At 46.6% G+C, this 26566-nt stretch overlaps 1 protein-coding gene across 2 annotated transcripts in view; it reads right to left on the reverse strand.

Annotated features, from left to right (window-relative positions):
- Positions 1 to 1969: 1969 nt before the first annotated feature.
- Positions 1970 to 26566, reverse strand: part of CTNND2 (catenin delta 2) — a 1077052-nt gene continuing 1052455 nt past the window's right edge. For both annotated transcript variants that reach the window (XM_065905365.1, XM_065905368.1), the window contains 4 exons: positions 18440 to 18566; positions 14108 to 14239; positions 7867 to 7940; positions 1970 to 2333 (listed from right to left, as the gene is read on the reverse strand). In XM_065905365.1, coding sequence (XP_065761437.1) covers positions 2073 to 2333; positions 7867 to 7940; positions 14108 to 14239; positions 18440 to 18566 — 594 coding nt within the window. In that variant the 3' untranslated portion in view covers positions 1970 to 2072. The remainder of the gene's footprint in view (positions 2334 to 7866; positions 7941 to 14107; positions 14240 to 18439; positions 18567 to 26566) is intronic.

Raw genomic sequence — 26566 nt, forward strand, 5'->3', positions numbered from 1 at the left:
CTGGGGACTCCCCTGGTGGCTCAGACGGTTAAGTGTCTGCCTACAATGTGGGAGACCCGGGTTTGACCCCTGGGTCGGGAAGATCCTCTGGAGAAGGAAATGGCAACCCGCTCCAGCACTCTTCCCTGGAAAATCCCATGGACAGAGGTGCCTGGTAGGCTACAGTCCATGGGATTGCAAAGAGTAGGACACGACTGAGCGACTAAACTTTCACTTTCACAGGGGCAGGAGCCTTCCTGGGAAGGGACTAAAAAATGTGTTTTCCTATAGTAAATAATACAAGAAGGTCCAACTTGTGAGTAACGGTAGGACAATTGATATGAAAATGTCTGTCTACTGCTCTGTCCTGGAAATGAGTTTTGCATTTGCACAACTATGCATGAACAAGAAATCTTTTGGTTGCTATTAAATTTGGAGAAAGAACCATGAATTTTAGACTCTGAGCTGAATTAAACTATGTAGAAGCGAAGGGGAGAAAGTTTTAAAGGAAGATGGCAGCCAATTTCTTTTGTTATTTAATGTTTTATTTTTTCAAGAACAGTTAACATTTACTAGGCACCTATTGGCCTCAGTCACTTGCATCTAAAGAGCAAAGCTAAGTTACCCCCAGCCCGTGTCCTTTTGAATGGTTAGCCTTAACTTCTTAGCTCTGTTAACCACTATTCTACCATTAGCTTCAAGTTCGCTTTTAATCATCTAAATCCGTAATTGTCTACTGCTCCCTGTCACACGAACAAAAAAGTGTCGGGGGGGGAATAAGGCGAGCAGTTTACATTTTCTGTGGATATTTCAAGTAATTGGCCTCAAAGTGAAATTATTGAGTTGGCCATGGTTTTATCATGTTCTGAGGGCATTAAACATGAAAGGAAATGGGCCGGTAGAAAGGCTTGATATCCAAGAACGTGTGAATATGTGAAAATCCTATAACTTTACTTCCACTGGCCTAATATCCTGAGTCACTAGATGGTCAGAGAGATAGAGTACAAAAGGAACAAACCGATGTACATTTATACTAAAAAGCAAAAACAAAGTTTGTACAAGATGAATAGCAAATGAAATTGCTTCTAGCAAAATAAAATCTCACATGGGTCATTTTTGTACATACGTGGACACACACCCACACACGCACAGACACACAAGCAAGAATGCGTATTGTTGTCAGATAGGTCCTTGGAAATAGACATTCTTAGCAAATATGGATGACAGATCAATTGTAATTTATTTTCTTTTAACACTGTATCATCATAAAGAAAACTGGTATAAATGAAAAAATCTATTTCAAATATCTACATCTAAAATTTTAGGCAGTGAAAAAGCACTTTGTTGACAAGGAGTGTGGAATGATGGATGTTAATTGTCAGAAACTGCTGAATGCCTTGTTTAGTTGCCACAAACAAATTCACATATCAGAACGAACAATACTGCTAAATATTCCTTTTTTCCCATTTGTTTTTCCCTGTTAAAACTTTACTGGGAGGAAGAAAAAAGAAAAACTGGAAATCCATACATCTTTCAAAAGTTTTTGAAATTGAAGCAATATTTAGAACCATCGATGAGGAGTCGCCGAGGCATTGGTGTAATATACACAATGCTCTTGTCTTCTTTAATCTGTAATGTACATCGAATACTTTACAACAATGCATTAACAAAAGGCAAGAAACGTCTTGCTGTAGAGAGGAACCCCAATGCAACTTGAAGCCTAGAATCACAACGGATGGAGAGAGTAAACAAAGCGTGACAAGCCGTCCCTCTAACGTGTGTGAACTATGTCACCGCCTCTGTGCTTATAACCTTCGTGCCCCGTCACCCCGACCGCCTCCCGCAGAAAGCACTTTTTAAGACTCTACAGCCCGAACTAGAAAGGTGTCGCCCGATGTCACATTGAGGATCACTTTCTATTGACTTTCAAGTGAACATTCATGGAGCTTTCTAAAATAGCTCTGAAATGTTTCCTTCCTGGGTATCCCAGCCTTCCTATGGAACAGGCTTTAACAAACTAAATTTGCAGGGGGGAAAAAAAATAGCAATGTCTGTGGTCTGCATGCACATGCACGGTTCCCGGGGTGCCTGCCTCACACCCAGGAGTCGGGGGAGGCCGGGTAGTGGCTCGTTTCATAGTTCAGTTCGCTGTAGGGTCGGGCGGCCGAGTAGAAATCGACATAGTTGCCGGTGGACTTCAGCCCCAGGTGCATGGTGTACTCGCTGGCGGGAGGGCGGTGATGGACCTGGTCCTCGAAGAAGGACTCGTCGTAGTTTCTCGTGGAATTCGGAAACGGCTGGTAGGTCTCGTAATCTTTTCTGCTGGGCTCCTGTGGGGCTGGCTGTGCTGAAACCTGCCCAGGAAAGAAGAACCACCTGGGTTAGCGCGTCTGCCCTTGACCCGCCCTTGACCCCCGCGGCCGACGCCCTTGACCCTCCCTCAAAGTCAAGGCTCTGAGCGTCCTCCATGCAGTCGCCACCAGGACTGCACTTCCCTGATTGACTTTCTGTTTCAGAGTTGGCTCCTGAATCCACGTGCTGTCATTCCAAGTAACCTTTTTATAAAATTACTATTCTGGCAAAGTACACGTAACATAAAAGTTACCATGTTCATCATGTTCTGTATAATTCGGTGGTATCAAGTACTTAAGTTGCCTGGGCCACCGTCAAAACCAAACGTTTTCAGAACATTTTCATCACTGCAAACAAAAACTTATATCCATGCAGCATAAATCCCCATCTCCCCTTTTCTTAGCTCATGGCAATCACCATTCTATTGCTATTTTCCATCTGTGTGACTCTGACTAGTCTACATACCTCATAAAATTGAAATAATACAGTAGTTGTCCTTTTGTGTTTGGCTTCTTTCACTTAACCTCCCCAGAGTTATAGGTTAATATAATGTCCTCAAGGTTAATCCATGTTGCAGCAAGTGAGAGAACTTCCTTGCTCTTTAAGACTAATTAATATTGTATGGAGATTCTGTGTTTGTTTACATATTCATCCATAGATGACAATTGCGATTTCTACTTTTTGAATAATGCTGCTATGAACATGGAAGCACTAGGATTTGTTTGGCTCCCTACTTTCAATTTCTGGGGGGCGGAGGCAGGTAATGCTGTAAAAGATTTGGACACAACTTGGTGACTACCCAATATCAATAGCAAAAAATGTACCAAGAAGTAGAATTACTGGATCTGATGGCAATTCTATGTTTAATTTTTTTTCCCCTGCACCATACTTTTTTTTTTCATTTATTTTTATTAGTTGGAGGCTAATTACTTTACAATATTGAAGTGGGTTTTGATTTTTTGAGACGCAGCCCAAACTTCCAAGACAGTTGAATCATTTTACCAGCTGTTGTTGTGCAGTTGCTAAGTCAGTTGTGTCTGACTCTTTGCGACTCCATGGACTGCAGCACAGCAAGCTTCCCTGTCCAACACCAACTCCCAGAGGGTGCTCAAACTCATGTCCACTGAGTCAGTGATGCCATCCAACCATCTCATCCTCTGTTGCCTCCTTCTCCTGCCCTCAATCTTTCCCAGCATCAGGGTCTTCCCCAGTGAGTTGGCTCTTTGCATCAGGTAGCCAAAGTATTGGAGCTTCAACTTCAGTGTCGGTCCTTCCAAAGAACATTCAGGGTTGATTTCCTTTAGGATTGACTGTTCTGATCTCTTTGCTGCCCCTGGGACTCTTAACCTTTTCTAAATTACAGATGTATACACTAGATTCCACAGAACACAAATAGTTACTATTCATCTTCCCTGCATTTTTCTCTATCACACCTCGGTGGTGTAATCCCAGATGAAGAGAAAGTGAAGATGTACAAGATCTCTGGGTCACTTGGACATCTTCCTGCCAGCTCGGAGGGCTGTGGCCAATACCTCTCTGGAGGATGGAGGGCCATCCCATCCATCCTAATGCTGTTAGGATGCTAATAGGGCCATCCCATCACACCTGCCTAAATGACGTACCACAGCCTTAGAAGGAACCCATTCAAAATAGTCTACGCCAACAGTCCCCAAACTTTGTGGCACCAGGGACCCATTTCATGGAAGACAACTTTTCCACAGACAGCTGTTGGCGGGAGGATGGTTTCAGGATGATTCAAATGCTTTACATTCATTGTGCACTTTTTTCTATTATTATTACATCAGCTCCACCTCAGATCATCGGGCATGAGATCCCCTGAAGGACCAAAAGGACCCCTGAAGGACACTCTGAAGGACCAAAATGTTTCCTAACTTGGTTCATTTAAGAATTCATGTGATGGGAATCCAAACAATAGTGTAAAGCAATTATCCTTCAATTAAAAATAAATTTAAAAAAATTGATGGGGCTCAAGAATAACATGGGATTATGAAGCCTCGGGTTGGGGGGTAGGGGTCCTCAGAATTGACCAATGTCCTCCAGCCCTCCCAAGTGCTCCCTGCTTCCACTCTTGTCCTCTGCATGTTGTTGTCTGATCAAGGGGGCCTTGAGGGGCTAAAGGGATCACAGGAGCCTTTAAGAGCGTGGAGAAGTCTAGAATTAGTTCTCTCCCTTCCCTTGGCTTTAAGGACAGTAAAACAAAGAGTGTTCATAGGCTAGTAATTAGCACGTACATGTGGGGGCCTGGCTTCTATGGCTCTGGGGCTCCTTCCTAAGCTCCCACAGTGAGGATACCCTCAAGGCATGGGGCAAGGGCCATCCTCAGGGTTGCTGCATAAAGGCATCCACAAAACCCACAGGGAATGATGTGTGTGTGTGTGGTGGGTGGGGGGGGGGGGCGGGTAGGTCTGGTGGGAATGATGGAACCTCCCTGAAGAAGCACACTTGGATCACTTTGGAGTGGCCCCGGTAATTCCCTGCTAATTTAACTAAGGCCCGGCATGGAAACATCCTCTAGACATTGGTCTTCATTAATAGATAATGATTTGTAATTAGTACGTTGTGTGTGAATGAATGCTTCTAATGACCTGCCCATAATTCTTCTCTTAAGTAAGCAAACCTCCCTCTTTCATATGTAATTGATTTACAGGAGTGAGTGAGTCGCAGACCTGCTCTTCAGAGAAGTGAACTTCATCACAGCTGCCATGCAGGAGGGCTCACGCTTCCAGTCGTGGTGGCTGAATGAATGAGGTTCCTGTCCATCTGTGACAGTCCACAGACCTCAGACGTGTGTCAGCCTAAGAGCCTGGGCACGAAGGGGGACTTCAGGATCTGCAATTAAACGCTGCTGAGGCCAGCTGCCCCCGATCATGGGACTGGTTAAGGTAACCTTGGCTGGGTTTTGAAAAGCTGGTGGAACTTCTCCACTCTGACACAGTGCTGCTACCCAAGCGTGGAGCATGCAGAGGGTGAGACTTGGGAGGTTTGGAAAAATTACACGGGGAGAGAACTAAGACTTATGTTTCTACTTCAGTGGCCACTATATTCAACATTAAACAAATTTTTCTTTATTTAATCTTGTATATGTATATATATACGTATGTATGTATGTATGTACTATTACAGATACGTATTGCATGCTTATGTCTGTCTATATCTATCCATCCATCTATCTATCCATCTGTGTGTGTGTGTGTATGAAGTTGTTTCAGTCGTGTCTGACTCTGTGACCTTGTGGACTGTAGCCTGCCAGGCTCCTCTGTCCATGGGATTCTCCAGGTAAGAATACTGGAGTGGGGTGCCATGCCTTCCTCCAGGGGATTTTCCCAATCCAGGGATTGAACTCAAGTCTCCTGGGTCTCCTGCATTGGCAAGTGGGTTCTTTACTGCTAGCACCACCCAGAAAGCCCATTTGTCTGTCTATCATCCACCTCTTCATCTATCTAATCTACCTCCTTCTCTCCCCCAACCCTTCCTCCCTCCCTGTTTCTCCCTCTCTTCCTCCCTCCTTCACTTTCTTCCTTCCTTCCTTCCTCCATTTCCTTTGTTCTCTTTTCCTTCCTCCCCCTTCTTCCCATCCATCCTTTCATTCATCCAACTCCCACTTAACTTTATAGGTGAAGAAACTGAAGGGCAGAGAAGCTAAGAAACGTGTGCAGGATGCCATGGCTCGGGGTGGAGTGGGGCTGGGATCTGAATGCATGCCCGGCTGACTCCACGGTCCACATCCTCTCCGAGAGAGGGGTACAGTCTCAGCTGAGCGGAGGTGGCCCCCCCTTGGGGTGATAGCCTTACTGAGTTGACTGTCAAAAGAAGGGAGGCTGGTAGACAAAGGAGACCAAGAAGCCATCTGAATTTTCTCTGCTGGTCTCAGTGGCTGGGGAGGCACTGCCAACATTTGGGGGGTCTTCTGGGAAAGTTACGTACAAGGCTTGTAGCCCTCCTCCACTGTGGCTGCTTCTTTCATTTTTTCTTTTCACAACATGTTTCAAATTTCTTTCTGTTGCTCTGTTCTCTCTGGACAGTGGGCCTTTTTGGCTGGAGCAGAAGCTCATTTTAGTCTCTTATGTTCACGAGTTACCTTCTTCAGTTCATCTTTATTGTTCACAAAGGCCCATGTCAACCTCTTCTCGAGTTGAGTTCTGCAGTTCTGAGAGCTCATGTGAACAAATCACCTAGGATGGCTGATGGCAGCTACAGCTGAAGGGATCAAATTTGCTCACTGGCCCAGTGGTACAGTCATCGGTTGATGAGATGCATTCACTGTGGAAGTATGTTGGTTGTATTTGATCATTTGGGTGGTGCAAACTGTTCAAAAACAGCATATTTCCCTTCTCCTTTTATCTGCTTATTGTGATCAAGCAAGCAGCTTCCAGGTGTATCTTCCCAGTACAACCTTCCTGACACCAAGCAGGAGTGTAGAGCTTCAGCCAATGGCCAAGAGCTATAAAGACCGTCAGTCCTTCTGTGATGACCACAACGGGGCAGGACAAGGGAGAAGTTACCGATCAATAAAGGAGCAGAGCAGGTGCCTTCCTGCTTTTACAGTTCCCACAGAACCACAGAGAAAATGAGCCGTCAAGGAATATTTGCTAAATAAAACACACACACACACAAACACAGATAGATTCTTAAGTGTCTACCAGCCAAGGCTCCTCAAACTTGCACAGACACGCAAATCACCTTAGACACCTAGATAAAAAGCAACTCTGATGCAGAAGACCCTGGATGCGTGAGGGTTATGGGGCCAGAGAGGTGTCTCTTCTGTGTTTGCAACAAGCTCCCAGGTGATGCCGATGCTGCTGGTTCTCCCACGCGCCTGAGCAGCGAGGCACAACACAACGCCTTTCATTCAGTTGCTCACATTCAACTTGACGTGTCTATTTCACTGGAAACTGTCTTATGCAAGGAATGCTTTCTTCTGAATGAGAACTGGCTGGGTTACAGGAGCGCCTTAATCCATGCCTAGTAATTAGACAATCTGTCTAGTAACCAGCATCTTACGCTTGTACACTTGGGGCTTTCTTTCAGGTTTTGCATCACAGTAGGAAAATCTGCTTTCTACTACCGGATAATGCATGGGGTTGTAGTGAAATAAAGACTGCTTTCAAATTCGAGGTTGTTCTGTTGACTGCCACCACCGACGTGGATCCAGTGTCACACATGAGTGGAGAGCAATGGGGGACACGTTATTTTCTTTTTCTGTTTTCTTCGGTCATGTCTGATTCTTTGTGATCCCATGGGCTACATCCTGCCAGGCTCTTCTGTCCATGGAATTTTCCAGGCAAGAATATTGCAGTGGGTTGTGATTTCCTCCTCCAGGGGATCTTCCTGACCCAGGGATCGAACCCGTGTCTCTTGCATCTCCTGCACTGGCAGGCAGGTTCTTTACCAACTATGCCACCTGCAAGCCCTTTTATGCATGTTAAATAGAGGTTAACTTCTTTTTTACGATTCCAAGCTATTTCACAGGAGACGAAGGGAGAAATGAACACCAGCATGCTGCCTTTCCTTTACCTGGTTATGTTTGATGTCTTCAGCGGGCGCACCATATGAATTCCTATACAAAGTTGAAATTCCAGTAGTTTGAGCTGAAAGGGAAACAAAAGCATTAGCAAAGAATGCAAAACTTCAAAGCAGGAATGATGGTTATCGAGGCCAGGTTTCGCCCTGACCATTCTTGGTGTCACACGGACCATTCCAAATGGAAGAAGTTCTTTTGCCCTGAACACCTCATTTTACATACCGATATTAAGAAAGAAGTTATTCACTAATATAAAATCCCCACAGCCTGTCAGCCTCTTGCAACAACATTCAGCTTGGAGATGGGGTCAGGGCAGGTGCAGCAAACAGATGGTCATCTTGCCAGTGCTGTGGTCTCTCTTTTTTTTTCCTGGTGAACACAGGCAGATAACAAAAGCCTGTCACCTGCAGTGAAGCGTGCAGGACTCTGGATCGGCCGCTTAGCTTTTAGCTGGAGAATGACAAGAATGAAGTTTCTAATTTGAGCTCACAGAAGGGCCTGATCATCGCTGAGACAGTTCATTTCTCAGCGGTCTGATGGACAGGCAGGAAGTCCCGCCCGCCTTGGCCCCACACGTCTGCGGCGCTGGGGCCCAGTTCCACGCAGAGACGGAAGCCCCGCATCCTGGCTTGTGACCAGCCTGTGGTCGAGACAAAAGGCAGGAAAGGTCTCCTCCAGCTGCCAGCAGCTTCCAAAGACCTGGGCAAGATGCCCATCTGCCTGCTTCCTCACCTGGGGCCCTCGAGACGCCTGCCGCAGCCCCGAGGAAGGGCCCAGGGCAACAGGCCCCCTCATAGCTGCTAAAAGGTCCCAGTTTACGAAAACTCGAGAAAACACTGTCTGTCAAGTGTCAGCAGGCTATAAAACACTGTTGCTGTGTTTAGTCACTAAGTCATGCTCCATTATTTCGTGACCCCGTGGACCCTATAGGCTGCTCTGTCCATGTAAACTTCCAGGCAATACCAGGCACAGGGTCAAGGAGGAGACCTTTGAGCTGAAACCTGAATACCTGTATTCCTGTCCATGAACAACATTTCACTTCAGATACCGAGAAAAACTTACCTTTTGCTTCCAGTATCTATGGGATCATGAAATAGGATATCTCATCATCTCTTCGCTCATGGACAGCAGTCACTCTAGACACTAAGTCAGCATAATCTATCACTCTACCCATGATTATTACTAAAAGCACATAATAGCTGTGCAATAAAATTCTTCTTGGGAAATTCTGCTTACAATGTGGGAGCTGGCAGCCCATTTCCCACTTTAAAGCCACTCCGAGAGAGTCTGGTTGAATGCCCATCGCTCCTGTCTTTGCATTACCATGGAAACCACCATCCCTTGCCTGGACCACTGCTAGCGCATCCTCCTCAACAGCCCGGCTTCCACTCTGCCTAATCTGCTCCTCCACCCACTCTGGTCCCAGCAGCTAAGCCATCATCTTGTTAGACAGATTGGACTATGTCGCTGCAATGCCCTGCTCTCGGTGATTACGGTAAAAGCCGAGCTCCCATTACCGCCTCTGAAGCTCTGTGTGATCTGGACTCCACCTGGCTTCCTGTAGCATTTCCCCTTCTTCTTCCCTTGGCTGAGGGGGCTACCCTGGCCCTCCTTCCTGGCCGGAGCATCCGAGTTTATTTTGCATCCAGGATGTTAGACTTCCTGAGCCTTCTCCTGGAACTCACATCCCCTGGCCTCTGGACTACCTCTCCTTACTGGAATTCAGGTTTCAGCTCAAAGGACCGCTCCTTGACCTTGTTAGTTAAAGGAACCCCGCCCACTTGACACCCTCTGTCTCATGACCCCATTTATTTTCTCCATCACACCCAGCACTGTTTGCTATTACCTTGTTAACAAGCTTGTCCCGTTGTTTATCTTGTGTATTACTTCCCTTTACCTAGGAGACAAGAGGCTCCTTGAGGACAGAGTTCCGTCTGTCCTGCCACTTTCGGAGGTTTCCCCAGCCTCTGGGACAGTGTCTGGGCTCCGGGCATGCTCACAGAGTGAGTGCTTTATTTGCTGAGTGAATGAATGAATGAGTAAACCTTAAAAAAAAATCTGCCTTTGGAGCTATCATCGGCTGATAGAAAATGTCATTTCAAGGACAGGGTGAAATTTTTTTTTTCTGTTACTCAGAATAAAATGCATTTTTTTAGGGGGGGGGGGAAGAATGTGCACTTTTATAGTCTCAGCCTCCCTCCATGTCATGGCTTCTGAGCTACAGATGTTTCTACTGGAAGTTCCTCCCTCCTGCTCTTTGGCCCACTTCACCTGTTTAAAGGAGACTGTGTAGCTGAGACAGAACTTGTGGCCTCTCCAGACATGTGAAGCACATGTCCCTCCCGGGTGCTCTGCCCTTCATGCATCTGAGCAAAGAGTAGACTGGTAGGAAAATGCCTTTCTTTTTTTGTAGAGGCCCCAATTTTGCTCAGTCGGTAAAGAATCTGCCTGCAATGCAGATGACCTGGGTTCGATTCCTGGGTCGGGAAGATTCCCTGGAGAAGGAAATGGCAACCCACTCCAGTATTCTTGCCTGGAGAATCCCATGGATGGAGGAGCCTGACAGGTTATAGTCCAGGGGGTCACAAGAGTCGGACATGACTTAGCGACTAAACCACCACCACCACCAATTTCCAACTTAATCAACATACTGAAGATTAGAATGGCTTTAAAGGCATAGCAGAGACAGAGACATTGACAAAACGGGAGCGACCATTGGATGCTAAGGTGTTCGGGAAGCTCAGGTGGGAGAGCAAAATCCCCAGGTGAATTCTGAAGTCAGGCTGTGCAGCTGCTGGGATCACACAGCCCTCCTCTGATGCGTGCTTCTGAACACGTAATGCTCCCAGGGAATCATGACCGCGAGAAATAGCTATAACAGTTCTGCATGCTTGAGTGAACAGCTGACTCTGGCTTTCCGAGGGCCCTTCAGTGGCAGATAAACAGGAGAGAAATGAGACGCCCCCTAAGCCAGAAAATGAATACAGAGAAGGGTGGGGGAGGGGGAGCCTGGAATAAAAACCCAGATGGATCTGCATTTCTGAGAGCTCAGGAGAGGGGATGATAACCCAGGCAAGAAACTGCTTTTCACTTTAAAGCTTTTACACGTTGCATTTTGAGGGTGAAGCTTCCCATGGTTTTCCCACAGCAAGTGGGGGAACCGTCTAGGATGTTTTCTGATGCCTGAGAAATAAGGAAGACGGCAGCTTTTCAGATATTTTTTCAATGCATTGAATTTTGAATGCCCCCTAGATTTACTGGGGAAGAAGAAAAACTACTCTGTTGGATATGCAAGTTCTAAGAAATCTGATCTGCAAGTAAACACTGAAATGATGGGTATTTGCTAAAGGGAATCTGAACAGAGGTTGGCGATTCATTTCTCTTCCTACATGGAATGCTTATGCCCACCCAGTTTGGCTGGGGACTTGTTCATACCAACCTGTGAAAGTGAAAATCACTCAGTTATGTCGACCCCAGGGACTGTAGCCTCTCAGGCTCCTCTGTCTATGGAATTCTCCAGGAAAGGATACTGGAGTGGGTAGCCTTTCCCTTCTCTAGGGGATCTTCCCAACCCAGGGATCAAACCCAGGTCTCCCACATTGCAGGAGGATTCTTTACCATCTGAGCCACAAGGGAAGCCCAAGAATGCTTGAGTAGGTAGCCTATTCCTTCTCCAGCAGATCTTCCCAACCCAGGAATCGAACCGGGGTCTCCTGCATTGGAGGTGGATTCTTTACCAGTTGAGCTGCCAGGGAAGCCCATAAAAGAGGGCAAACACACCCTCCAATCTCACCATCACCAACATGATCACCAACAGCCTTACTCCTAATACCCCCACCTCGTCTATCACCAGCACCACGCCCATCATCACCCCCACCATCACCATCAATGTCACAGTGATGACAACTAACTTTTATGCAGGACTTGTTGTCCTAAAGGGAACCTTCTTGTATAAATATATTATTCAATGATGATCTCATGTACTTCTAGGCCTGCTGCAAGACTGATAGTAGAGTGTTGAACTGCGTTTTTAAGTATAGGGAAAAGTGTTTAAGCCTCTAAATAAGTTTGAAAAGTGACATCTATCTCAACACTGGAGTTTTCAAGGTTCTTGCCATTTTCTAGGAAGATTAAACATCTAGAAATATGTTAGATTTTATTTCTTATTCTCTGATGTCTGCAGGAAATGATCATGTACCACTGGAACTATTTCAATGAAAACACACCCACACTGAAAAACCTTTTGAGTGATTCTACCGGGTGAGAGAGTTAAAGAGAAAAGGTCAACTTAAATAACAACAAAGCAGTCGATATCACAATTATTCTCATAATTATAGTCTCAGTTTTTCATCCCTGCCTGATGGTGATGTGGCTACCTGGGGCAATAATAATAAAAAAAAGAAGGCTCAGGTGATTACTCTGCTCTGGAGTAATCAGTACAGAATAGATTCTCAGCTGCTCAGGATTCAGATTCACAAACTCTTTTGTTTATGCTCATCTACAGCAGGGGTAACACTTAGGGGATAAATGAACCAGAGAATGGGAACCAAAAGTACAGCCTAGGCTGGACCTCCCTGTGGTCCAGTGGGTAAGACTCCATGCTTCCACTCAGGGGGCACAGGTTCGATCTCTAGGGGGGAAAGCAAGATCTCACAGGCCATGGCCAAAAGAAAAGGTACGTCCTCTGCAATGCGTTCAGTTCCCCCATTCAGGAGATGTTTCAGGCGTGAGGGTGAGGTGTTTCCTGGTGGTGTACACGGAGGCAGGGCACTGAGCTGAGGAAAGGGGCCACGGGCATCTGTTTACGATGCTTTTCATATGGCAGCCGGGTAGGGTTGCTATGGAAAAACACTGCCTCTGGGGTAAATACAGTTCCCATTAGAAAAATTCATCTTAGTCGCCCTGGATCCGGAAGACAAGTTAATAAATCATCCAATTTGTCTGTTCTGCTTCCCTGCAGCTCTATACCTAAACAGTATCAGGGAAACGCAGCTCAAACTCTTAAGAGTCTTCGGATAAGGAGGGCTCAGTGTCTGTTTAGGACTGCACCCTCGTACCCAGTTTTATGAACGCCCTAATCTGACCTGTTCTGAAGTCCTTATGGTCTATTTTCAGGGGGCGCCCATCTCCATGTCCGCTTGGCAAAGGGTGTGGGATCCTGGTTTAGAAGAGATCCCGATGGTTCTGGCAGCTCTGCTTTCAAGGCATATGCCCACTCCCTACCCCTGACACACACACACACACACACACACACACACACAACACACGCACACACATCAATATGCTTGCTCCCAGAGGAGGGGCGCACCTGGGTGGGGAGGGAGGTGTGTGGGGAGGCTGCCGGGGATGATGGACATGGACATGGAGCCCCAGCCAAGGAAACTGTACAGAATAGGAGGAGGGCTGAGGTCAAGGCTGGTCACTAGGCAGGCTGGCCCGAGTGGGCTGGCTGGATGGTAACTAATTTCGCCCTCTGCAGAGTCCCAGCTGATGAGCCAACGGGTGTGACTGGGGGAGTGAAGGATGAAGGGCATGAAAGATCAATGCCTCCTGAAGGGAAACAGGTCAGCGGTTCTCACGAGCCTTCTTGGGAGTTCTCGCCATGTTAAGAGGTTGGTTTCATGTCAAGAGGGGAAAATGTCTCACCAGCAGTTCTGGGGTTTCCCTGAGTTTCTCTTCTGTCGCTTCTCTCCCTTCCCTTCCCCTCCCACCTCCCCTCCCCTCCTTTCCCCATCCTCTCTCTCTTCCCCACTCCTAATGGGCAAAGCTTGACCACCACCTTGGGTTATGCCAACTCGGAAGAAATCTATGGTGACCTCCTTTTCTAATTTGAGAGAATATCATGAGCTGGGCAATGGAGAAGGTAACGGCAACCCACTCCAGTATTCCTGCCCGGGAAATCCCATGGACAGAGGAGCCTGGTGGACTGTTCAGTCCATGGGGTTTGCAAAAGACTCAGACAGCTTAGTGACTAGACAACAAACAGCAGCATGATCTGGCAAAGTGAGAAGGAAAAGGGGAGGGAAAGAAAGACTGAGGATCTTCCCAGCTTCTCCAGGAACAAGATGCTCCGTGTTTATACCCCCAGCTTCATCTCATCGCCAGTCCCTGGGAACCCTGGCTGTCGAGCGTTCAACGTCCTGCCGAGCCGCTGAAGCCTGACGGCCACACCCTCCGCCCTGCCCCGAGTCCCATCACCAGCTCCTCGGAGCAAACGCGCAGAGTCGGGCTCACCTGTCACGGTGTCTTTCCTGGAAGCGTGTTCCCCTTTAGTTCCGTGGTAAGTGGCGTTGCTGCCGGTGGACTCATAGTCTGTTTTCCTTTCTTTGAGGCTGATCATTTCCCGAGGTGACGCTGGGGCACTTGCTACATAAAGAAATCGAAAGGGTCACTTTCTGCGTGCCATCCCACAGCGCGTGCAGCTTCTCACACCAACACGTGAAGTCATAAGGGCAATGGGCGCAGCGCAGGTCAGTATGTGTACACGGACCTGTCGATTGGTTTTTATTTTTGTTCTTTTGACTCTTCTCTTTCCCCCTCCCCTTCCTCCACGTCAAGCAGGGCTTTCTAGCTAAGGGGCCATGCAACTTGGAGGCGGGGAACTAAATACTATATCCTGGGAGCATCTTCCCAAGACAGACACCCTCGTGGGGTTGTGACCTGCTCAGGGCGTATGGGCCAGTTTTAAAAATGAGATCCGTCTTGGTTTCTTTTTCTTTCTTTTCTCTTTTCTTTCCCTTTCTCTCCTTTCCTTTCTTTTTCCTCCCTTTAAAAAAATTAGATGTGTTTCAGAAGAGTGATGACTGACAGTGAAGAATCTCTGATTAAATCAGATGAGTTTTGCTTAAATTCTGAGTCACGAAAAAATGGCTGTAAAGGAAGGCAGAGGCTATTTGTGGGGCCAGCGTTGCCCTACCTCCAAGATCCTCTCCATCAGCCTGCAGAGGTGGCTGGGGGCATGGTATGAGGAGGGCGCCTGTCTTCTGATGAGTGTCCTTGCTCCATTTCAAATGCCCTCAATAATCTTGCACACACACTCTGCACCCTTGATATTATCTGCCTGTCAGACCTGGAAACTGAGCCCTGTCAACCCTTTGGGTCTAAAATGACAGGTTGTAATTAGACTTCCCTGGGTTTAACAAACTGGTCCCAGAACAGAGGAAAAGATTTGCTTGGATTAAGGGAAACAAACAAAAAGAAGTTTTGTGTTTCAAAAAGATTAGATGGAGTGGGAGCAACTAAGCAATGTGGAGAAGTGGAGGTTAGGTGAGTGTGCCGGTGCTAAGGCAGCCATTGTGTGCACATCTTACAGGCTGACCTCAGATTGGTCTCCATGCTCCTCAGTGAGGCCACTCGAATCCCAAGCTTAGTCACCTGCATCTCACTAAAGTGCAGGCATGGAGTCTGCCCCATCTTCCACGCCTGAGGGCAGCGCTTCATAAACTTGTTTAACCTTGAGACTCACCTGAGAACCTGGGGATCCTAAAATCAGATCCCTGAAATTTCGAATCTAAATTTTCAGTATATGGGCCTAGGAATCCACATCTAGTAAGTACACTTGGCGATTATCAAGGCTAGGGAATCTCTGGGGAGCTCTGACTTTTAGGAGAAATCTCTCTTTCTCTTACGGAGTCCAAGCCCCTCCCCAGTCAAGCCTCAGTTTACCCTCCTGCTTTTGGTTCTACATCCTTTGCAGGGCCCCCCAGGTCCAGGCCACTGGGCCTGCCTGTTCCCTGTCACTTGATTGATTTCATCAAACTTGGTTTCTTCTATGGACAAAGCCCCATGCCAGATACCGGGGACAGAAACACGAGTCATGGCCCACTTTCTAAACTTGAGGAGCTCTTTGTCAGGTCAGGAAATAAAGCCAGAATAGATAAGAGGGAGAGTATCAGTGGATGTCTCAGCCCAGGGATGGGAAGTTAACAAAAGGGGCCTTTACCCATCCTTTCCTGAAAGGCCCCCTACCCACCTCTCAGACCTGTCAAATAAAATCAAGACTCACTGCTCAGCTCTTGAAACCCTTAGAGGTTTCCAATCCTGGCTACCCATCAGAATTAATCACCTGAAATACTAAAAAATACATGGATGGTACACCTGGACCCTCCCTCCCCCCGCCCCCCCCGAGTGAGTTGGGCCAGAATCTCTGGGTGTAAATCCAATGGGAAACCAGGGAAGAAACTTCCAACTATTCCACATAACTCAACCGGGCTCTGGGGCCAGTTTCTGCACATCCTTAGCACCCAGGTTACTGAGTCTCACTCGCCCCTTCCACCTCTGCCCTCTGTCCTCTCTTCTCTCTCCATCTTCCTCTCTTGGGAGAGTCCCTTCCCGCCCTTGCTCCTCTGATCCCAGGTCTACTGCAGAAAGATTGGCCTTTTATGAGTCACCGCCAATGATCACGAAGGGACAATATTTTGGAGCCTCTTGAACGAAGCTTTTAAAATGAGAACCTAATATTGCACAGATGGTGGGCTTTATGAAACCATGTCAAGTGTGTAATTATCTCCTGAGACCTCACACACAGTGGTCCGAGTCTCCGGTAAACCAGGATGATACTCCTGGAAAAATCAAATCACGCCCACACGTGTTTATTGGGTGCCTTCGATGTGCTGTGCCAGGGGACTACCAGGCGAGACTCTAGCTGCATCCCTGGGATGCTGGCATCCTGAAAGGCAGTGCTTCTCTTCTTGGGCACCTTCCAATTTATTATGACTCCATCTTCCTAACACGGACTGATTCTTCAAAATTAGAGCTCTTAGAAAGACACCACCCTTGAGCTTCCCAGGCTCACTGCTGTTTATCTTCTTGTCGGTGTTCAGTTGCTTGGTCATGTCTGACTCTTTGTGACCCCACGGACTGCAGCACGCTAGGCTTCCCTGTCTATCACTATCTTCTGGAGTTTGCTCAAACTCATGTCCATCGAGTCAGTGATGCCATCCCACCATCTCATCCTCTGTCATCCCTTCTCCTCCTGCCCTCAATCTTTCCCAGCATCAGGGTCTTTTCCGATGAGTCAGCTCATCGCATCAGGTGGCCAAAGGACTGGAGCTTCAGCTTCAGCATCAGTCCTTCCAGTGAATATTCAGGGTTGATTTCCTGAGTCAGGATTGGCTGGTTTGATCTCCTTATCTTTTTAAGAATTATGAAGATACGATGTGTAAAAGGCCGCCTCTGTGCTTCTGAGGCAAGTGGTACTTTCTTGAGTTACACGGGGCTTCCTAATTCTTGTTCAGTGTGAAGCTAAATGTTACAAGCAATAACACAGCACTAAAAATAAAAGCTTTCAAGGGGCTGGCAGAAGGCAATTTATTTCAATCAAATGGTCCCCATTCATTTCTCATTTCCCCCACTGCTCTGATAGTAAAGCATGATGTAAAGTTTCATGACAAACGTGCTCAAGGGCAGAGGGGACGCCCTGCTGAGGGTACTCTGTACTGTGTGCTTTGAGATGTGGTTCCAGAAAATATAGTTTCCTTGGCAGAAGGAGGGCAGCGAAGGGCAAGGAAAAACTTTTGTTAAATAAAGGCTTATATACCTGCATGTGTGAGTACAATTATTCATTGCATTCTAGAATAAACCAACAATAAAAGCCATGCCACTTATATACTAAGGAATATGCTCACATTTTTCCTTCAATGAGTTCTTTAATCTTTGGTATTACATAAAGTGACTGAAAAAGGGTTTAAAAATAAGGTGTCTTTACAAGTAGATAGAAAAGTTAGTTCCCAAGTTAAGCCATAAAAATGAGACAAAGGCAGGGGCAATATAGAAGTATGGGGTTAGAGGGTATAAATTATTTTGTATAAAATGAGCTAGAAGGATATATTGTACAACACAGGGAATACAGCTAATATTGTACATTTTACATTATAACACTGTAAATGGAGCATAATGTTTAAAAATTGTGAATCACTATATTGTACACCCATAACTTATATAATGTTGCATACCAACTATACTTCATTAAAAATTTTTGTAAAAGAATGAAATAAAATTAGAAAAAATTAAATTGAATGATTTAAAAGTCATGGTTGGTTATAATATGAATATACAAATGACTTATCTGCTGGTTTACAGGTAATAATAAAAAGCAAATCAGGTATAGAACAGTAATGAAAGCTGCAACGATAGCTCTCCAATGCCTGTCAGTCTCAAGGAGGGAAGAGTACACACTCTTTCCCCTACTTTGTATCCCAATTACAATCAATAAAATGCAACTTAAACTACCTGAAGTTGGAAAAATGTCTATGGAAAACCCTGACCTGCAAACACTCGGTGGTTCGATTTATTCTTATTCCTCCCTGAATGCAGGTCCAGGATGTGTATTTCATGCCTATGATACCTCTTAGAGATTTGTAGAACTCTATCAGAAAGATGTCTGTTCTGAGTTTGTGCATATGGAACACAGAGTCACCCCAGCTATAGAAAGAAAATAGATGCATTTGACATTTCTAGCAAATGTCCCAGTCGGGATGGCCCTCCGGTCTGTGGGGTCAGCTAAGGGGCCGGGGAGAGGGGCTTGGATCCAAGGGAAGCAGATGGCTGGCCCCGGGACCCTCTTACCTGAGCGGTTGTTGGGGGACACGCGCACGGGGGAGATGGAGGGCGTGCGGGACGAGGAGTAGGGTCTTTGCCGATCCCTCTCGATCGTTGAAGATGAGGCTACGAAGTGATACTGTGACCATCCATCCTGCAACAGACAGCACCGCACGCAGTCATCACGGGGGGAAGGCACGGGGGCTCCTCACCTCCTGACACTGGGTGTTGAGAGCATTCGAATTTGCGAAACATTTCTCTAGTCTGTCAGGGGAGATCTTAGATCTCTGCTCTTCCGTCATCCAGGTTCACAGAGAGGAGTGTTCACTGAGACCCACCTCCGGCTTCCTCCAGCCAGCCTGATGCTGGCAGGGCCTGCCCTGAGTGCTGGTTTTCCCCTCTAGGTGTGGAATAAGTGATCCCTTTGCAACTCTGCTTTGGCCTGAAGATTGTATTTAAATGAAAATAGCATGCTCAGAGGCGCTTCCCAGGTGGTGAGTGGTAAGAACCCTCCTGCCAATACAGGAGACATAAGAGACACGGGTTTCATCCCTGGGTTGGAAAGATCCCCTGGAGGAGGGCATGACACCCCACTCCAGTATTCTTGCCTGGAGAATCCCATGGACAGGGGAGCTTGGCGGGCTATAGTCCATAGGATTCCAAAGAGTTGGACAAGACTGAAGCGACTTAGCACACATGCACATAGGATGCTCAGAATGACCCTGAAACCACGTTTTGCCTACCTGGCTCCAGCTCTATCTGATCCTCTTTTCAACAACTTTAAAGTTTTCCAGAGTCTTTACTCTTCTGTTCTCGAGACCAAGCCATTAGCGATCAGAATGCCGAGGACCACTGTCCCTTCTGGTTTATCTCCCTTACACTCTTTTCAGCCTCTTCTGTGCCACAAATGCCCCCGTCTCCACCAGCTCAAGGCCTTCGGCATGACTGTGCTGAGTAGTCACACCTAGGGTGCTGTGTTCTCTGACTTGCCCCCGGAATTATTAGAGCATATTAAAAATGTGCTTAGTCACTCAGTCATTTCTGACTCTTTGCGACCCCATGGACTGCCAGGCTCCTCTGTCCATAGAATTCTCCAGGCAGGAAGACTGGAGTGGGTTGCCATTTCTTTCTCCTATCAATTAAATCTCCATTCACCTTCCAACATTTGGTTACTATAGGAAAAGCATATATACCATTTTTCATTATGAAAACTAAATAAGTACATCATGGATCATTTTGCATTTAGAAAGCACAAAGATGAAAATAAAAATAACCAACAGTTCCACTGTCTCCTCCTCCCCTGAGAACTCCTGTTAAGATGTCACAGTATTTCTTTTACCTTTCATTTTTTTTTTCTTTTTTAATTCAAGCTCAGTCTTATCAAACCAAGATGCCAAATAGTACTGGCATTTTCAAGGTAAAGCAGACATCTGCCCCACTGTTAACTCCTGCTTCACAGACACAACCATTTTCAACACTTTTGGCTTTTTTTCCCCTGACTTGTCTTAGGGACTCAATTCTCTATAAGGAATCATAGTAAAAACATAATCAGATGAAAGCTAACCAAGAATAGAATTTATACTCATTTCAATATTTGTGTCTTTCTTTTACGTAATTCTCATTATTGCTCTATTTGACTGGTAGGATAAAGCCAAAATTACAAGTATGCTATTTTAAAAGCTATTACCTAACACTTAATATTTACTCCACGACAAGATTTTCTCAACAGTCTCATGGGTTGGATTATTACCTCCATTTTACAGAGGAAGAATCTGAGCTTATGAAGTTAATGGACCACCCAAAGTCAAACAGTAAACAAGTGAAAACTCATGGTAATACTACAATGCAACATACTGAAAACATAAAAACTCTAATTTGAAAAGATACCTGCACCTGAGGTTCACAGCAGCACCGTTTACAACAGCCAAGACATGGAAGCAATCTCAGTGTCCATCGACAGGTGGATGGACAGAGAAGATGTGGTAATGTACAACGATGCAGTGGAGTACTGCTCAGCCACAAAAAGGGATGTGATCTGCAGCAACAAAGATGCACCTAGAGACTCTCAGACTAAGTCAAGTCAGACAGAGAAAGACCAATATCACATGGTATCACCTGTGTGTGGAAGCTAAAAAACTGATACAAATAAACTCATCTGAAAAACAGTAAACACTCACAGACAGGGAACACAAATTTATGGTTACCAAAGGGAAAAGCAGGAGAGGGATAAATTAGGAGTCTGGGATTAAAGATTCACATCACTATTTATAAAATAAACAAGGACCTACTGTATAGCAGCCCCGATTGCTCAGCTGGTAAAGAATCTGCCTGCAATGCAGGAGACCCCAGTTCGATTCCTGGGTCGGGAAGATCTGCTGGAGAAGGCATAGGCTACCCACTCCAGTATTCTTGGGCTTCACTGGTGGCTCAGATGATAAAGAATCTGCCTTCAGTGCAGGAGACCTGGGTTTGATCCCTGGGTTGGCAAGATCCCCTGGAGAAGGGAATGGCTACCCACTCCAGTATTCTGGCCTGGAGAATCCCACGGACTATATAGTCCGTGGGGTCGCAAAGAGTCAGACACGACTGAGCAACTTTCACTTTACTATACAGCACAAGGAACTATACTGTAATAATCTATAATGGAATAACTTGTAATAACCTATAATGGAAAAGAATCTGAAATAGTATATATACATATCTAACTGAATCACTTTGCTGTCCACCTGAAACATTGTAATTCAACATGAACTCAGTAAAAAGATGCGGCCAACTGATAAGTTCCTGAAAGCAAGGTGAGAGAGTTGAGAAAGGCAGGTGGGGAGTTGCTGTTCCACGGCGTGTGGTTGGCCAAGCACTCCGGGAACAGTCAACAGGGCAGCAGGGACCTGGCCGATGGCAAGAAGCCAGACGCTGAAGACACAGGCTGGGGTTTCCAAGCCAAGAGAGGAGCAGAGACGACAGTCCTGGGGTGGGAAAGGTCTGGGCTGCTGTGAGGGGAAGGGAAAGTCTCTGTGACGGAAGGGGAGTGAGCAGGAGGCAGTCAGGAAATAGGACACCTTGCGGGTGCCAGGGAAGTCTGGGGAAAGTCAAATGGCTACAGGGAGACAAGGTAAGGAGCTTTTCCTCTAGAGTCGTGGAGAGATGACCCTGGCCTGAGTCGGGGCTAATGGCGAGCTAGGGGCTGGTCTGGCGTCAATGGTGGGAGGGTCTGCTGATGCCTGGGCTACTGGGTGTGGAAGCGTGTGTGTGTGCGTGTGTGTTAGTCACTCAGTCATGTCCGACTCTTGGCAACCCTATGGACTGTAGCCCACCAGGCTTCCCTGTGCATGGGATTCGTCCAAGAAAAATACTGGAGTGGGTTGCTATTTTCTTCTCCAGGGGATCTTTCCAACCCAGAGATGGAATCTGGGTCTTCTGCATTGCAGGCATGTGTGGAAGAAATAAACCTGACCTCGATGCTGCTGGTGTGAACAAGCGGGGCTGGAGATGCCATTCACTGAGACAGGGGCCAGTGGAGAGGGAGAGGCTTTAGGAGGTGAGATCAATAGCGCCATCTGGGGCGTGCTTGGTTCGAGATGCCTGTGGGACACGACAGAAAAGAGAATAAAGCAGTAGCGGAAAACTGGAATTTCAGGAGGGATGTCAGACCCAAGGCAAAATTTTGGGGTTCTGTATACAGATATCATATAAAGTTAAGAGAATGGATGGAAGCCTTGTGTGTGAGTGCAAAGGGAGGAAAGCAGAGGACACAGGGCTGGGGCACCGCAATACTGAGAGGGCAGAGACAGCAAGGAAATAATTCACAGGACACCGGGCAGGACCAGGATAAGCTGGGAGAGGAACTAGAAGGGTGTGATGTCAGGCAAGATCAGGAAAGAAGATGCAGAAAGGAGGAGAAGGAGACCAGCTGAATAACAAGAAGGACCAAAATCAGACCACTGGGCTTGGGAAGATGGAAGTCAGCATGACTGAAACAAAAGAACTTCCTTTGGTCTGGTGGGTAAATCTCCTTAACTCAGGTGGGCTCAAAAGATAGTGAGAATTGATGAAAGAGAAATGGTGAGTGCAGACAGCTTCGGGCAAAGGCTGACTATTACAGGGAGCAGAGAAATGGGGCTGGAAGAGCTAGAGCAGCTCAGAGATGCTTTAATATACCCCCTGGAGTAGACTGCAGTGTTTTGCAAGCTGATGGGAAAGTCTTGACACAGAGGAGGAAAAACCTGGCAGGCAGGAGAGAAGGGAAACAGTTCTTAAGAAAAGGGGGTCTTGCTTTCTGACATTTCCTGAAGGGGCAGGGTGGGGATGAGAATCGAGGTCATCTGCTGAGAGTGAGGAAGAGTTGGAGTTTAGAGGATGGAAGAGGAGACGGGAAGGTAGGGAAAAGGAAGGAAGAGAGGAAGAAGAGACACGTGAGATGGTTCTCGAGGTAAGTGGGAAGCAGGTTGACCATCGCCAGGTGGTCCAGTGGCCGGAAGCTGAGATGGAACTTGAGGGTGCTGGCAGCGATTCACAGGTATGAGAAAACTCCTACCCAAGGTGGCGTGTTTTTTCTTCAGCTGCATTCAGGTGCCCCAGAACAGGTGTGAGGAGATGGAATTGGATAGGGGTGGTCAGGAGAGTGACCTGGAAGGAGACAGGGACAAGGAGATGCAAAGGGCAAGTCACAGAAGCTCTGGGAATCTAAGCTGGGTAGAGAGGAAAGTGGAGATTGGGGAAGGAGATGGTGAATGCACACTAGTCAGTGGATTGAGGATCTGCAGAGGGTCGGGGCACTTCACAGATGCTGGGGGTTTCCTTGATGGAAGGCAGAGGAGAACTTTCTGAAAAGAGCAATGAGCAAGAGGGAGATACCTGGTCCACCTCCAAGAAGAGGGGCTGGGACCTGAAAGGTCCCCATGTGAGAGGGCTGCGGGGGGCTGGGGGGTGTCCTTGGGGGCGGTGGGTCTCAGAGCAAGAAGACTGAAAAGACAAGGGGTGGGTATTGGATGGGGGCTTCCCAGGTATAGTGCTAGTGGTAAAGAAACGTGAGAGACATAAGAGGATTGAGGATCTGCAGAGGGGTCGGGGCACTTCACAGAGGCTGGGGGTTTCCTCAATGGAAGGCAGAGGAGAACTTTCTGGAAAGAGCAATCCATAAAGAGACATAAGAAATGTGAGTTTGAATCCTGGATTTGGAAGCTCCCCTGGAGGAGGGCATGGCAACCCACTCCAGTATTCTTGCCTGGAGAATCCCAAGGACAGAGGAGCCTGGCGGACTACAGTCTGTGGGGTTGCAAAGAGTCAGACACAACTGAAGTGACTTAGCACGCACGTGTGCATGGGTACTGGATACAGGGGGTCCCACTGACAGCAGACTGTGGGTTCAAGGGCAAAAGGACAGGAGGTGGGAAGGAGGAAGGGGGAATCCCAGGGCAGACGGCTGGTTGCTCACAGCCTCTGAGTGAGAGGAGTCCAGAAGTGACGGCTGACCCAGCAGTCTTGGGCAGTTGGTGGTGACAGACGTAAGCAGGGTCTAGGGGAAAACAGCTAAAACCATCTCAGGGAGGGTGGCAGCCGTGGGAAGAGGCAGTTGTCCGGGTAGGAGAAGAAAATTTACTGTCTCCGTAGGAATTCAGGGCATTTCTCTTAAATTCTCGGGGGGGTGGGGTAGGGTGGTTCCTACAGAAGCATGTAAAGTATTTCAGAAGGGAATGGACCCATTGCTTACATACGGGAACAACTTACACATTTGTTTTAAGAAGATATTCCTTTCTTTTGAGGGGAATGCTTTGTTGTCAGCAAATGTCCTTAAATAGGTCCAAATAGAGGCAGATTATTTTACTTTTGTTTCACCCGCAATTTCACAGACGAAGTACTGTGTATGTGTGTGGGGGGTATTCTAGGTAGTGGCTCAGGAAATTGTTCTAATCAAAACCTTGGCTTCTTTGGTCATGAGTAAGTAACGATACTTCATATATCATGAAAAGTGGGCACGGTACTTTGTAATAAGAATACTGGCTAATATCTGATCTAAGACCTATGGAGACCCCAGGGATAAATGTGGCTCAATTCTAGCCTGGTTTGACTTGGGGAGTATCACTCTATTATTCGGCATCTCCCTCTTACACAGGTTAAGTGCAAATGTTTTGCTCAACCGTTCAGAACTGATGATGCTTCCCAGATGGCGCTAGCGGTAAAGAACCTTCCTGCCAATGCAGGAGGTGTAAGAGAAGTGGGTTCGATCCTTGGGTCGGGAAGATCCTCTGGAGCAGGGCATGGCAACCCACTCCAGTATTCTTGCCTGGAGAATCCCATGGATAGAGGAGCCTGGTGGGTTGCAGTCCATGGGTCACAGAGAGTCGGACATGACTGAAGCGACTTAGTTCACACAGCACAGATTCCATTGAGACCAGCTAAGTATTTACATCTCTGGAAGTGTCAGGAAAGGGGCTATAATAACAAAACTGCTTATGAAGGAAGAAAGGCTAAAAAAGCACCAAAAAAAGCTTTCAAATCCTTCATGAGGCCCATTTCTGGGAATGTAGACACGTGACAGAGATGAGTCATGCAGGTGACTTGTCTGTGGGCAGTGAGATCGGTGCATGCTTGACGATGACAGGGAGGGTGTTAGAGGCACCTAGAATGTCCCCACCAGCCAGACACCATTGAGGAAGGCCAGCACCCATATACGCATGAGCACAGAAACTTTGAATGAAGGTGCGGGGCAGGAGCCTGGGGAATAATAGCAAGTGGAAACCCAGTGCACATTCTGGATTAGAGCGTGTCCTGAGCCACAGCTTGTGAGCCCCTGGGATGCTAGGAAGGTGACCTGGTTACCGCTCCATCACCACCTTCCCCTCATCCACTGATGCACAGTGAATCATGTGATGACAAAAACAAAGACTCCAATATCACTACAGTCACCAAGGCCCAGAGGGGACCTCAGCTTTAATTCCGATGGCACATCCTTCCACACACCATGGAAAAGTGTAACCTCAGATGCTAGACACCAGGGCACAGATGAATCAACATTGGTCTTAGTGATGCTGAATAATTTCCTAGAGGGTAGATCTCATGACCCTAAACATCTTTTACTGCATGAAATTTTTAGTCATTCAACAACAACAACAACAACAATATATATATATATATATATTTTGTTTTCTAAAGAATAAGGAACATGAAGACACATTTTCTTTGAGAAAGCTATTCTGAGCTAATATTTTCTTTTATCCAACTAGCCCTTGGATATCCTCGTTGTCTAGCCAGCCTGCAATCAGTTTATGATTCATTGACTTCCCACTGTCATTCAGAAAGACTTGAAAGGGGTTTACAGAAACACACACAACTTGGGCACATAGCCTTTGAATCATTATTTGCCTCTTTGATGACTATGTTTTCTTTTTAATGTTTTAACTCTCTGTAGACCAAAGGCTGTGCCCCAGATTCTGTTGGGTACTTCACCACAGTTCCCCTTCATACCATCCCTTTGGCTTAGATAAGAAAGTTCAGGGAAGGAAACAGAATGAAGAACCACTGTAGTAACTAGGGTCAGGCTGTTAATCCTTAATATTGATGTTAAAGAACTCTTTTCACGTCTGTCTTTCACCTCCAGTAGAAAGACCGCCAAGCCATGCCCTTCAGCTCAAGACCCAGCCAAGCTGTCAAAAATGTGATATGAGAGCCGCACCTCAAATTGGTTTTTATTTTTAACGCATTAAACTTAAAACTGGAGGTTGTTAAATTGTTCCAAGTATATAGAGATAGAAATCCAAAAGAGAAGACGGGTTCAAAGTCATTGAACTTTAAATTGCCACCAGAAATAATCTGATTTTCTTTATCTTACCCTTTTAATGTCCTTCCACCACTTTCAGCCTCTGTGTGAAAGTTCCCGGCGTGTTTCTTTATGAAATTGTTTTATTCCCCAAAGCTACTCTCACCCACATCATTACTTTCAATGGTCCAGAAAGTGTGAGAATCAAGGGAACTTTCTTCACAGCCTCATGACCATTAGATCCTCATGGTTTGTCTAAATGGCGGTCACTGCATTATTTCCTACCGATCTTCCCCTTCTGCATTTTGAGGTCCCTGAATTTATAACCATCTCCATCTTACATGCTTTTACCATCCCACAAACATCTCCACCAAGACTGTGCTACTTGAGAAACTTCC

Source organism: Muntiacus reevesi, chromosome 14, assembly GCF_963930625.1.
Source record: "Muntiacus reevesi chromosome 14, mMunRee1.1, whole genome shotgun sequence".
Lineage (NCBI taxonomy): Eukaryota > Metazoa > Chordata > Mammalia > Artiodactyla > Cervidae > Muntiacus > Muntiacus reevesi.